At 43.8% G+C, this 15,452-nt stretch overlaps 1 protein-coding gene across 50 annotated transcripts in view; it reads right to left on the reverse strand.

Annotated features, from left to right (window-relative positions):
* Positions 1–15,452, reverse strand: part of LOC118382678 (receptor-type tyrosine-protein phosphatase mu) — a 321,821-nt gene that overhangs the window by 123,889 nt on the left and 182,480 nt on the right. For all 50 annotated transcript variants that reach the window (XR_008105268.1, XR_008105127.1, XR_008105158.1 and 47 more), the window contains exons 9-11: positions 10,730–10,839; positions 3,510–3,711; positions 2,967–3,069 (exon numbers count right to left, since the gene is read on the reverse strand). Coding sequence is in view for 1 of the 50 variants with exons in the window: in XM_052503964.1 (XP_052359924.1) it covers positions 2,967–3,069; positions 3,510–3,711; positions 10,730–10,839 (415 nt within the window). In the remaining 49 variants the exon portion in view is untranslated. The remainder of the gene's footprint in view (positions 1–2,966; positions 3,070–3,509; positions 3,712–10,729; positions 10,840–15,452) is intronic.

Below are 15,452 nucleotides of genomic sequence, written 5' to 3' on the forward strand. Positions count from 1 at the left end.
CTTTCTGACTAACTCTTTCTCTCCTTCTGACTAACTCTTTCTCTTTCTCTTTCTCTCCGTCTGACTCTTTCTGACTAACTCTCTCTTTCTCTCCGTCTGACTCTTTCTGACTAACTCTCTCTTTCTCTCCGTCTGCCTCTTTCTGACTAACTCTCTCTTTCTCTCCGTCTGACTCTGACTAACTTTCAATTTTCTCCGTCTGACTCTTTGACTAACTCTCTCTTTCTCTCCTTCTGACTAACTCTTTCTCTTTCTCTTTGTCTGACTCTTTCTGACTAACTCTTTCTCTTGAGACCTACTGTGTAGTTCTCCACTGTCATTCTGTCATAATATGCTGGAGGGAGTAAAAGAGGAGACTCCTTCAAATCCTGTTTTTCATCAACATCCTCCTTTATCTCTTGCCCTCTATTTTCTCCTTGACTTTCAACTTAGTTTCTTGTCTCCTCAGCCCACCCACCTCTTCTTTTGAAGGGATATGGAGCTCCTGACTAAGTGTGTTTGTCACCTTTCTTCTCGACAGACTGCTACATATGTAACAAGTGAGTAGCTGGCAAGCATGCACGCACACTTTGATTCAGAGTGCCGAGATCACCTTCCTACAAATCATGGTGCTAGCTGGAAACACAAAAGTTACACTTTGAAGGAGACCATTCTTAATGTCATGGACCTTTGAAATGCACACGTTAATGAGCATAATCGCCTATTGAATGAAAATGCACACGTTAATGAGCATAATCGCCTATTGATTGAAAATGCACACTGCGTTGTCAAGCCAGAACACTGCTGTGACCAAGGCCTAGGAATCTCAAAGAAACGTCAAAGGCATAGAAATTGGGAATCATAATTAATCATTGTTATTGCTATAGGCAGTAGTACTACATATTAGGTCACTTAATTGACAGTCGATAATGCTCTTCAATATACAATATCAGAATTTTTCAAATGTGTCACGAAATGACAAATAATTTCCAAATTAATTATATATCACTCCAATTTACAGCCTTTGGTTTTCTTAATTTTCCTGGTGAGACATTGTGCTGGGATTATAAGGTGTTATACAAACCAGCAAACATTTTAGCTGGCAAATCCCCTCTTTAATCTTTCAGCGAATCCTTACCAGTCAACAAAAGACAGCCTCAATGCGCTAATTAGCGAATCCTGTGATTTCATTAAGACCCGTTAACTGTAATTAAGATGGCAACGACGGGCCCATGTGACAGTCGTTGAAAGGTCATCAGGGAGAGAAAAAAAGTGTACCTGATTTGGATTGGAGGATTGGAGCAGGGCTGACAGTTTTCTTCACACTTTTGGTGTTAATCTTAAGGTACAGTAGTGCTATTTTTTTTGACATGTCATTGGTGACACTATTGTTAAATTGTTAAATTAAAAGGATTATGTTTGACGGAGAGTGAATTCCAGTGTCCGACTTTTTATGGATACCTTGCGGGTGTTTGGCTCAGTCTACCTTATCTAAATAATAACAATATGCCACGTAGGACACGCTTTTATACAAAGCAACTTCCAGGACACTCAGGGCATTCCTTTATAGAATGTGATCGACAGGTGAAAAAGGCTAATATCACTACCGTCCATCTGTGTAACTTAGGCTCTATTCATGTGAGGTGGAGAGAGAGGCCTCTCTCTGTTTCTCTCAGTGTCTTTTGTCACTTTGCTCAAACGGCCATTAAAGTGGCTTCAGACAGGAGTGGATAGTAAATACTTCATGATGGGCCACCAGGTGCTAAAGCACATGCTCATTTATTTATACCGGCTGGTTTCTTCATACTAAAATACTTTTATCCTTCCTTTTGATAACAGAGACAGGTTGTCCTGTGTGTGTGTGTGTGTGTGTGTGTGTGTGTGTGTGTGTGTGTGTGTGTGTGTCCGTAGAGAAACTGGTTATCTCCTCAGTCTGAAACATTAAAACATGTAATCACTCTAGCTTGCTGGCCAGCCCCTGTGTGTGTGTATCCGTCGTCTCTGTGTGGGTCTATGAATGATTAAAGGAGCACAGAACATGTGATAATGTTGTCTTAATGCAGTGCAAGGACTTCATGACGAAAGAGAAAACTACAGTAACGACAGTAGTAGGATATCCTGTCTGTGTGTGAAGGACAACCTCAGCCCAACCGGCTAGCATATCTGCAGTCTTCACACACACATGCAGTCAGTGTACACATTTTCGTACACACACACACACACACACACACACACACACACACACACACACACACACACACACACACACACACACACACACACACACACACACACACACACACACACACACACACACACACACACACACACACACACACACAGAGACAAATTACAGACATAGGTTTCGTGGAGAACTCGTCGGCAGCACCGACAGTAGTGGCCAATGAAGGAAGGATAACATAGCTGGGGTGTGGGAACCTGCCAGCACTGTTATTGATTTCTCTCTCAACCAAGAGAAAAATAAAGGCCCAAACCACAGTTTATGCTCCCAGGCAAGCGTATTGCATATTTCTGTTTATTTTCAGAGGTGTGCAAATCATAGGAGAGACACCCTTGACCACAATCTTTGCTTCCAGAAGTAGAGAGAGAAAGAGGAGGAGATTGAGATTGCTCATCTTTGGAGTCTGAGAGAACAGCTTTATTCTTATCTTAAAAAGGGGGGAGTGCTGCTTGCTCAGATCAAATGCCCACATTAATACATGCTGATACTGTTAAAAAACGAAATATGTTGTTGTGGATAATATCACCACCCTCCCAAGCCAATTACAATCAATTAGAACAGAGGGCCGTTTCTGGTTGAGGGCCATTTCTGAGGGCCGTTTGTGAGGGCCGTTTGCGCGGTGAAAGAAATTGTGGGAGCGAGAGGAGGAGAGGACGACAGTGGCTGGAGTGAGGGCAGGGTGTTTATCACTGTGTGTGTGACGTGAGTGTGTGTGTAGGGCTGTTTGATGTGTGAATGGGTCTACCTGACAGGGGCTCCTCTGCTCTGGGCAGGCTTCAGCAGGACAGTGACCGTGCTGTCTGTCTGGTTCAGGGGAGTCTCCTGGTCATAGCCTGGCATCAATGGAGCTGGAGGGGGGGACACATGAGCACAGGAGATGGTGATTTGACTGACAAATAAAGACAGACTGAGACCCGGAGACAGACAGAGAACAGCAAGTACACACAAATACTACACCCAGGAACAATGAACACAGCTATATATTACTGGGGATCTCCTGGAAGATTTAGGGCTCTTTTTTAAATTTTTTAATTTATTTATTTTTTACCTTTACTTAACTAGTTCAGTTAAGAACAAATTCTTATTTTCAATGACGGCCTAGGAACAGTGGGTTAACTGCCTGTTCAGGGGCAGAAAGACAGATTTGTACCTTGTCAGCTCGGGGGTTTGAACTTGCAACCTTCCGGTTACTAGTCCAACGCTCTAACCACTAGGCTACCCTGCCGCCCCTCTACAGTAGGTTGTCCAGGATTATTGGTTACTTGGTCCTGGTCAAAGTTTCTCATACCTGAGATCTTGGTGGTGAACTGGGTGATGACGGGAGGTCCAAAGCCCTTGACGGTGCTGGCCCGGATGGTGAAGGAGTATGTGGAGCCGGGGTAGAGACCCACAAACATGTGGGACGTCTCGTTGCTGAACTTAAACACCTTGCCGCTCTGGTTGGTCAGGTCAAACTCCGTGTCGAAGGAGCTCAAGGCCTTGTAGGAGATCTGTGGATTGACACACAACCTAGATTAGATGATTGGATATGACAAGTTTATATAAAAGTTCCAAATCTAGCGTCAGGCTTGCTATGGTCATAGCTATGGTTAGTTTTGGTGTATGGTAAAGATAATGGCGTACATCTATAAAACTACAATGTACTACAATACTGAAAGAGTTAGCACACAAAGTTAGAGTTTTCACCCAGAGCCCTTGATAGTGAAACTAGGCCTGAACTTTCCATAGAAGGTTCCTTCAAGTCAACGTTGAAAAGGGAGGAACTTGTGGGCAAAAAAAAAACAGCAGACAGAAACGCTCAGCTCCAATGTCATTTCCGTGATGGATTGAATGAGCGAGAGTTTGGGCAGGGGGGGGCACTTGTTTTATTCTAAACCCCCCACCCCATCGAGCAGGAGATTGGAGGCCCCGGGAATTTCTTTCTGAAAGAGAGTGCAGAGGAGCGGCGAATCCACCCCTCCTCCCTCCCCTCATTCATATAACTTTATCAGTTCTCCCTCTCTCTCAGTAAGCTTCATTTAAATAAATCATTCGGTCTCCCCTAATGGAAAGCTCCATTATTATTCAGTTCTGATTCCCAATTAAGAAGCACAATGGGGAGTGTTGGAGTGCGGTGGCGGCCATTTGTATCCATCAGGTGTGAAATGCTGCTGCTCAGGGCTCTGGTGGGACATTAGTCTTCATCAGGCAGGGCGGGAGGGAGGCAGGGAGAGAGGAACACATCTGGATCATTACAAAAGGCTAGATAGCTAGCATTGAGCAGTATTATCACACACAGGACTGATTGGTGGGGTGAGGGATTTTCAGTTGGGAAAGGAGGATTCGATAGGGTTCAGTTAGGAGCAGGGGAAGTCACCATGGTGACTGTGGTCATGTTTTGGTCAGTGACACAAACTTTGGCAAACTTGAAGAATGCAATGAACAGACATAGAAACAATTTCCTCGGGAACAACTCCTACGTAGTACTACATACAGAGCTATTGAAGTACTTAATGACTTATGACAATGAATCAACACACAAACGTTTTCTTGTATCACCAGTCATAGTAGAATAGCCCTGAATTCGTCTCAACGCAAAGGGCCAGCTGTACATCTTCAAGGCAAAGCCCCAAAGAACGAGCCCATATTACAACTGCCGAACTGAGACAAAGCACAGTAAAGATGTGCCAACCCTGAACAAAATGCTGTTTTGGAGTGAGAGATGCATGGCTCACAGTCAAATACTGAAGAGCATATGAGGCAAGCTGAATGTCAGCCAATGATAATGGCGTTGACTTTATCAGAGTCTAATGAGGCAGAAAAAAACCTTTTGATTTGTCCAACTTGATCACAATAGCAGCTCAGAGGTACAGGGGGTGGAGGTGACAGAATATCATTTCATTATGTGCATACCTGACAGCTTAATTGGAGAATTTCAGCATAAATTGTGTTCTGGTACAATGGCTCTTTTGAACTCACTAAAAAGCCTCTAACATTGCATTGTGTGGAGAGTGGAAGTGCATGTCAAACGCAAGACAAACGCTGCGATGGGAAAAACATGTAGTACTACAGTAGCCTATTCACATGAACAGCGCTTTCCAATTATGTTTTACGTACAAATGTGGATTATAGGAAACCACACTGCTATAAGACTCAAACCGGTATTAAGTTGTGAAAGTTCTTTTAAGGTTGTGAAGGTTCTTTTGAGGTTGTGTAAATGTTGAAGAGGGCCAGATGTTTCCGTCTTGACGCCACAGTGTTGTTGAAGGGTATTTTAAAGGCCGCAATCTTTATAAATACTGGATGATGTCAGACAGATGAAGTGCAGCATGTTTTACCCTGTCTAAGGTATGCCCCACGCTCCTGTCAAATTAAAGTCCTATGACAACCAGGCTCAAGTACTGTATGCCTCCGCTTTCAATTCCAGCAGATTGAGGATGAACTTTTTCAACTGCCTATTTTAACAGTGTTCGCTACAATAATACATGTTTGGTCCCTTCCATCTTTGAAGATCACACTGTATATTCTCTGACTCACAATTGATTTACGAGAACATATCACAAGAGGAAGAGCTACTTCAATCATTTTCAATAAAAGAGGCATCTACAGTCGTGGCCAAAAGTTTTGAGAATGACACAAATATTAATTTTCACAAAGTCTGCTGCCTTAGTTTGTATAATGGCAATTTGCATATACTCCAGAATGTTATGAAGATTGATCAGATGAATTGCAATGAATTGCAAAGTCCCTCTTTGCCATGCAAATGAAATGAATCCCCAAAAACATTTCCACTACATCTCAGCCCTGCCACAAAAGGACCAGCTGACACCATGTCAGTGATTCTCTCATTAACACAGGTGTGAATGTTGACCAGGACAAGGCTGGAGATCACTCTGTCATGCTGATTGAGTTTGAATAAGAGACTGGAAGCTTCAAAAGGGGGGTGGTGCTTGGAATCATTGTTCTTCCTCTGTCATCCATGGTTACCTGCCGTCATTTTTGCTTTGCACAAAAAGGGCTTCACAGGCAAGGATATTGCTGCCAGTAAGATTGCACTTAAATCAACAATTTATCGGATCATCAAGAACTTCAAGGAGAGCGGTGTAATTGTTGTAAAGAATGCTTCAAAGCGCCCAAGAAAGCCCAGCAAGCGCCAGGACCATCTCCTAAAGTTGATTCAGCTGCGGGCACCACCAGTACAGAGCTTGCTCAGGAAGGTGTGAGTGTATCTACACGCACAGTGAGGCGAAGACTTTTGGAGGATGGCCTGGTGTCAAGAAGGGCAGCAAAGAAGCTGCCATCAGTCCTATGTCATTCTGCAAAAGGTACAGGGATTGGACTGCTGAGGACTGGGGAAAAGTCGTTTTCTCTGATGAATCCCCTTTCTGATTGCTTGGGGCATCTGGAAAAAAGCTTGTCCGGAGAAGACAAGGTGAGCGCTACCATCAGTCCTGTGTCATGCCAACAGTAAAGCATCCTGAGACCATTCATGTGTGGGGTTTCTTCTCAGCCAAGGGAGTGGGTTCACTCACAATTTTGCCTAAGAACACAGCCATGAATAAAGAATGGTACCAACACATCCTCCGAGAGCAACTTCTCCCAGACAACAAAGATCAACACTGCAAATATTGACTCTTTGCATCAACTTCATGTAATTGTCAATAAAAGCCTTTGACACTTATGAAATGCTAGTAATTATACTTCAGTATTCCATAATAATATCTGACAAAAATATCTAAAGACACTGAATCAGCAGACTTTGTGAAAATTAATATTTTTGTCATTCTCAAAACTTTTGTCTACGACTGTAGTTCTACCGCTGACGTTATACTGTTGAGGGCACCAATCCACATGTGCATACTCACAAACTCAGGGAAACAATTATACTTTTGACTTATCCCCAAAACTTGGTATACGGGGGTCTGATTGAACAAGGCCCCAAGTTGTAACTTTAATTTCCTCCCTGGTTGTTGGGGAAACTCGTTTAATTCCTTGTCAGTTGTATTAGGAGCTCCACTCTGGGGGCACAGGGCTGGGCTGGTGTTGGGAGTGCTGTCGGAGGGGGTTCAGTGGGTAATAGATTGTGTTAACAAGCCTCAGTGCATGCAGGCCTTAAGGTTATTAGGTTGGATTTATTAGATAATTAAGGGCCCGGAGTGAATGAAAGATGGAAGCTGCCCAGCTCCTGTCAGGCACAAGATGGATGTGTGTTAGAGAGAGAGAGAGAGCGGGAAACCGAGAAAGACAGAGAGCGAGAGAGACCGAGAGAAAAAGACAAAGACAGATAGAGAGAGACACAGAGACAGATGGACAGAGGGAGAGAAAGAGACAGAAAAGAGAGAGCAGAAACCTACCAGAAAACAATTAGCCAACAACAAATTCCATCCCTCTTACACAACGTCATGGACAAAATGTTTCACTGCAAAACTGAAGGGGTAAACTTGGCAGAAGAAAGCCTAAAAAGTACATTTGACCTCTCAGCTTCCCCATCAAATCTAAACATTTCAACCAGACAACCTTAGAACATTAACAACAACGACAAATAGTTTGATGAAGAATGTAAAAACCTAAGAAAGGAATTGAGGAACCGATCCAACCAAAAACACACAGACAAACCTGAGCCTACAACTTCATTATAAAGCCCCACAGTGGTGGTGGTATAATACCCATAAAACATAGCAGTCAAACAGGGAAAAGGTTCCAATTGTTTTTCCACCATTCATTTATCCCATAGGGAATTTTGGAAACACTTAAAATAAGCGCTGTGCTTCGTGTAGGCTTACCTTGCATTACCTTTTGATAGCCATGTAAATCTCTCTCGGACAAGCTGATTTTTATCAATATATTTGGCTCTATTTACTCTCAGACTCAAATGCTAATTAGCACCAAAGTGGACATCAAGAAAATCTACAAATCCCTGCAAGCTTCTGCATGTCATCTCTAGCTGACATCTTTGCTAACAGGTATGGTCTTTTTATAACTTGCACAATACAGTTCACAGAATTGTCCATTTTAATATATTTTGCCAATTTATTTATTACATTATTTAGCTAACATTAATCCAGAGATTCTTACTTTTGCTTCGATTCGGCAGTCTCATCTACATCATCATGGCATTTGTAGTTCTTTACAATAGCCACATTAGCAGCTTAAATGCAGGAAAATATATTGATAAACGTTGCGTGGTTATCAATGCGTCACGCAAGGGTAAGCCTACATGAAACACAGTCCTTATTTGATGCGTTTCTAAAATCCCCAATGGGAAAAACAAATGGTGGGGGAAAAAATGGGACCATTCCCTTGTTTGACACTAGTTTTATGGGTATTATGACTCATACTGTGGTACTCTATGTTGAAACACTAAAACGGTGCAAAAATACACAATGAACAGCACGTCAGAAATCAGCTCAATGTAATTGAAGAATCTATTGAATTGAACCAGTTCTGGGAAAATTGGAACACACTAAAAACAACAAGAGCTATCTATCCAAAATGGAGATGGATAAACCACTTCTCCAATATCTTTGGCCCTATAACAAAGAACAAACAGCAAAAACATATACATGATCAATTACACATTTTAGAGTCAGCTATTAAAAAGACAAAAGACTACCAGAACCCACTGGACTCTCCAATTACATTGAAGGAACTACAGGACAAAATACAAACCCTTCAATCCCCAAAAAAGGCCTGTGGTGTTGACGGTATCCTATATTAAATGATCAAACATACAAACCACACATTTTAATTGGCTATACTTAAACATCATCCTCAGCTCAGGCATCTTCCCCAATACTTGGAACCAAGGACTGATCACCCCAATCCACAAAAGTGGAGACCAAATTTGACCCCAATAACTACTGTAGGATATGAGTCAACAGCAACCTTGGGAAAATCCTCTGCATAATCATTAATAGCAGATTCCTACATTTCCTCAGTAAAAACAATGTCCTGAGCAAATGTCAAGCAACACAATTAGAAACAACCAAATCATGAGAAAACAAAAAGATAATTACTTGGCACATTGAGAAAAAAATCCAAAGAAAAGCAGAGCAAACTAGAATGCTATTTGGCCCTAAAAAGAGGGAGTGCACCGTAGCAGAATATCTGACCACAGTGACTGACCCAAATTTAAAACAATCCTTGACTATGTTCAGAGTCAGTGAGCATTGCCTTGCTATTGAAAGAGGCTGCCCAGGAAGCGAGAGAGAGGGGGAAGAAAGCGAGAGAGAGAGAGGGGGGGAGGAAGCGAGACAGAGAGAGAGAGAGAAGGCGGAGGAAGCGAGAGAGAGATGGGGAGGAGGCGAGAGAGAGAGAGCGGGAGGAGGCGAGAGAGAGAGAGGAAGCGAGAGAGAGAGGAAGCAAGCGAGAGAGAGGAAGCAAGAGAGAGAGAAGGGGGAGGAAGCAAGAGAGAGAGAGGGGGGAGGAAGCGAGAGAGAGAGAGAAGGCGGAGGAAGCGAGAGAGAGATGGGGAGGAGGCGAGAGAGAGAGAGCGGGAGGAGGCGAGAGAGAGAGAGGAAGCGAGAGAGAGAGAAGGGGGAGGAAGCAAGAGAGGGGGAGGAAGCGAGAGGGGGAGGGGGGCGAGAGAGAGAGGGGTGAGGAAGCGAGAGAGAGAGGCGGGAGGAAGCGAGAGAGAGAGAGGGGGAGGAAGCAAGAGAGAGGGGGAAGGAAGGAATCGAGCGAGAGGGGGAAGGAAGGAATCGAGCGAGAGGGGGAAGGAAGGAATCGAGCGAGAGAGGGGGGAAGGAAACGAGAGAGAGAGGGGGAAGGAAGTGAGAGAGGGGGGAAGGAAGCGAGAGAGAGAGAGAGAGAGAGAGAGAGAGAGAGAGGGGGAGGAAGCGAGAGAGAGAGAGAGGGGGAGGAAGCGAGAGAGAGAGAGAGAGAGGGGGAGGAAGCGAGAGAGAGAGAGAGAGAGAGGGGGAGGAAGCGAGAGAGAGAGAGAGAGAGAGAGGGGGAGGAAGAGAGAGAGAGAGAGAGAGAGAGGGGGAGGAAGCGAGAGAGAGGGGGAGGAAGCGAGAGAGAGAGGGGGAGGAAGCGAGAGAGAGAGGGGAGGAAGCGAGAGAGAGAGGGGGAGAAGCAAGAGAGAGAGGGGAGGAAGCGAGAGAGAGAGAGAGAGGGGGAGGAAACGAGAGAGGGGGAGGAAACGAGAGAGGGGGCGAGAGAGTGGGGGAGGAGCGAGAGAGAGGGGGGAGGAAGAGAGAGAGAGGGGGAAGGAAGCGAGAGAGAGAGGGGGAGGAAGCAAGAGAGAGAGGGGGAGGAAGCGAGAGAGAGGGGGAGGAGGCGAGAGAGAGAGGGGGAGGAAGCGAGAGAGAGAGGGGGAGGAAGCGAGAGAGAGAGGGGGGGGAAGGAAGCGAGAGAGAGAGGGGGGGAAGGAAGCGAGAGAGAGGGGGGGAAGGAAGCGAGAGAGAGGGGGGGAAGGAAGCGAGAGAGGGGGGGGGAAGGAAGCGAGAAAGAGAGGGGGAGGAAGAGAGAGATAATAAGAGCTGGGCCTGGGTGGGCAAATGTGCTCGGGAGTTTCTCAGATCTTACCTCATACTGCTTAATGATACCGTAGGTCTGGACAGGCTCACGCCATCGCAGGGCGATCTTCTCTTCGTACGTGCTCCCCTGGATGGACTCAAGTGGCACAGCGCCAGGCACTATGGAGGAGAGGGACGAGGGGGAAATAAATTCAGAGCAAATTAAATATCGACCATTTTCGATATTGAGCCACTTCAACATCCTAACACCATCATAAATCGACATTGTGATTCCCATAGATTGGGCGGTTGGTTGGCGGCGAACTTTCTCCAGACCAAGCTTGAATGATTTGGTGAAAAGGATCAACTGAGGTCTCATGGGGGCGCAGGGCGGTCATGGTTCTGCCGTTGTCTCTTTTAACTACTTCAATAAGGCACATTAGATGTAACCTCCTAAAAGCTGTTGTGAGAGCACAACATGGTTTGTTTTATTTTATTGACTTTACAGCATGGCTGTAGATACACTACAGTAAACTGATACAGAGGCTTTACAGCATGGCTGTAGATACACTACAGTAAACTGATACAGAGGCTATACAGCATGGCTGTAGATACACTACAGTAAACTGATACAGAGGCTTTACAGCATGGCTGTAGATACACTACAGTAAACTGATACAGAGGCTTTACAGCATGGCTGTAGGTACACTACAGTAAACTGATACAGAGGCTATACAGCATGGCTGTAGGTACACTACAGTAAACTGATACAGAGGCTATACAGCATGGCTGTAGGTACACTACAGTAAACTGATACAGAGGCTTTACAGCATGGCTGTAGGTACACTACAGTAAACTGATACAGAGGCTTTACAGCATGGCTGTAGATACACTACAGTAAACTGATACAGAGGCTTTACAGCATGGCTGTAGATACACTACAGTAAACTGATACAGAGGCTATACAGCATGGCTGTAGGTACACTACAGTAAACTGATACAGAGGCTATACAGCATGGCTGTAGATACACTACAGTAAACTGATACAGAGGCTATACAGCATGGCTGTAGATACACTACAGTAAACTGATACAGAGGCTTTACAGCATGGCTGTAGATACACTACAGTAAACTGATACAGAGGCTATACAGCATGGCTGTAGATACACTACAGTAAACTGATACAGAGGCTTTACAGCATGGCTGTAGGTACACTACAGTAAACTGATACAGAGGCTTTACAGCATGGCTGTAGATACACTACAGTAAACTGATACAGAGGCTATACAGCATGGCTGTAGGTACACTACAGTAAACTGATACAGAGGCTATACAGCATGGCTGTAGATACACTACAGTAAACTGATACAGAGGCTATACAGCATGGCTGTAGGTACACTACAGTAAACTGATACAGAGGCTATACAGCATGGCTGTAGATACACTACAGTAAACTGATACAGAGGCTATACAGCATGGCTGTAGATACACTACAGTAAACTGATACAGAGGCTATACAGCATGGCTGTAGGTACACTACAGTAAACTGATACAGAGGCTATACAGCATGGCTGTAGATACACTACAGTAAACTGATACAGAGGCTATACAGCATGGCTGTAGATACACTACAGTAAACTGATACAGAGGCTTTACAGCATGGCTGTAGATACACTACAGTAAACTGATACAGAGGCTTTACAGCATGGCTGTAGATACACTACAGTAAACTGATACAGAGGCTTTACAGCATGGCTGTAGATACACTACAGTAAACTGATACAGAGGCTTTACAGCATGGCTGTAGGTACACTACAGTAAACTGATACAGAGGCTATACAGCATGGCTGTAGGTACACTACAGTAAACTGATACAGAGGCTTTACAGCATGGCTGTAGGTACACTACAGTAAACTGATACAGAGGCTTTACAGCATGGCTGTAGATACACTACAGTAAACTGATACAGAGGCTTTACAGCATGGCTGTAGATACACTACAGTAAACTGATACAGAGGCTTTACAGCATGGCTGTAGATACACTACAGTAAACTGATACAGAGGCTTTACAGCATGGCTGTAGATACACTACAGTAAACTGATACAGAGGCTTTACAGCTTGGCTGTAGATACACTACAGTAAACTGATACAGAGGCTTTACAGCATGGCTGTAGGTACACTACAGTAAACTGATACAGAGGCTATACAGCATGGCTGTAGATACACTACAGTAAACTGATACAGAGGCTATACAGCATGGCTGTAGATACACTACAGTAAACTGATACAGAGGCTTTACAGCATGGCTGTAGATACACTACAGTAAACTGATACAGAGGCTATACAGCATGGCTGTAGATACACTACAGTAAACTGATACAGAGGCTTTACAGCATGGCTGTAGGTACACTACAGTAAACTGATACAGAGGCTTTACAGCATGGCTGTAGATACACTACAGTAAACTGATACAGAGGCTATACAGCATGGCTGTAGGTACACTACAGTAAACTGATACAGAGGCTATACAGCATGGCTGTAGATACACTACAGTAAACTGATACAGAGGCTATACAGCATGGCTGTAGATACACTACAGTAAACTGATACAGAGGCTATACAGCATGGCTGTAGGTACACTACAGTAAACTGATACAGAGGCTATACAGCATGGCTGTAGATACACTACAGTAAACTGATACAGAGGCTATACAGCATGGCTGTAGATACACTACAGTAAACTGATACAGAGGCTTTACAGCATGGCTGTAGATACACTACAGTAAACTGATACAGAGGCTTTACAGCATGGCTGTAGATACACTACAGTAAACTGATACAGAGGCTTTACAGCATGGCTGTAGATACACTACAGTAAACTGATACAGAGGCTTTACAGCATGGCTGTAGGTACACTACAGTAAACTGATACAGAGGCTATACAGCATGGCTGTAGGTACACTACAGTAAACTGATACAGAGGCTTTACAGCATGGCTGTAGGTACACTACAGTAAACTGATACAGAGGCTTTACAGCATGGCTGTAGATACACTACAGTAAACTGATACAGAGGCTTTACAGCATGGCTGTAGATACACTACAGTAAACTGATACAGAGGCTTTACAGCATGGCTGTAGATACACTACAGTAAACTGATACAGAGGCTTTACAGCATGGCTGTAGATACACTACAGTAAACTGATACAGAGGCTTTACAGCTTGGCTGTAGATACACTACAGTAAACTGATACAGAGGCTTTACAGCATGGCTGTAGGTACACTACAGTAAACTGATACAGAGGCTATACAGCATGGCTGTAGATACACTACAGTAAACTGATACAGAGGCTATACAGCATGGCTGTAGATACACTACAGTAAACTGATACAGAGGCTTTACAGCATGGCTGTAGATACACTACAGTAAACTGATACAGAGGCTTTACAGCTTGGCTGTAGGTACACTACAGTAAACTGATACAGAGGCTTTACAGCATGGCTGTAGATACACTACAGTAAACTGATACAGAGACTTTACAGCATGGCTGTAGATACACTACAGTAAACTGATACAGAGGCTTTCCAGCATGGCTGTAGATACACTACAGTAATCTGATACAGAGGCTTTACAGCATGGCTGTAGGTACACTACAGTAAACTGATACAGAGGCTTTACAGCATGGCTGTAGATACACTACAGTAAACTGATACAGAGGCTTTACAGCTTGGCTGTAGATACACTACAGTAAACTGATACAGAGGCTTTACAGCATGGCTGTAGGTACACTACAGTAAACTGATACAGAGGCTATACAGCATGGCTGTAGATACACTACAGTAAACTGATACAGAGGCTATACAGCATGGCTGTAGATACACTACAGTAAACTGATACAGAGGCTTTACAGCATGGCTGTAGATACACTACAGTAAACTGATACAGAGGCTTTACAGCTTGGCTGTAGGTACACTACAGTAAACTGATACAGAGGCTTTACAGCATGGCTGTAGATACACTACAGTAAACTGATACAGAGGCTTTACAGCATGGCTGTAGATACACTACAGTAAACTGATACAGAGGCTTTCCAGCATGGCTGTAGATACACTACAGTAAACTGATACAGAGGCTTTACAGCATGGCTGTAGATACACTACAGTAAACTGATACAGAGGCTTTACAGCATGGCTGTAGATACACTACAGTAAACTGATACAGAGGCTTTACAGCATGGCTGTAGATACACTACAGTAAACTGATACAGAGGCTTTCCAGCATGGCTGTAGATACACTACAGTAATCTGATACAGAGGCTTTACAGCATGGCTGTAGATACACTACAGTAATCTGATACAGAGGCTTTACAGCATGGCTGTAGGTACACTACAGTAAACTGATACAGAGGCTTTACAGCATGGCTGTAGGTACACTACAGTAAACTGATATAGAGGCTTTACAGCTTGGCTGTAGATACACTACAGTAAACTGATACAGAGGCTTTACAGCTTGGCTGTAGGTACACTACAGTAAACTGATACAGAGCTCTGGGTCCTCGCATTGTATATTGAATCGGAAACAAAACAAAGTAGCATTAGGGTCAAGGACAGCTAGAAAATGTAGACTCACTGGCAAAACAAGTTAAATGAAAGGAAAGCAAACCATTCCATTTTCTTGCTCATAACAGGGTCAAAGGTTTCTAGTTTCTACATTTCTTTTTAAAAAACAGTGCAAATTAAATACACCTCCTATACTCATTTGGAAAAGTTAAACTTGTTATCATGCAGATAA

The sequence above is a fragment of the Oncorhynchus keta genome, chromosome 4 (genome assembly GCF_023373465.1).
Source record: "Oncorhynchus keta strain PuntledgeMale-10-30-2019 chromosome 4, Oket_V2, whole genome shotgun sequence".
NCBI classification, from domain to species: Eukaryota; Metazoa; Chordata; class Actinopteri; order Salmoniformes; family Salmonidae; genus Oncorhynchus; species Oncorhynchus keta.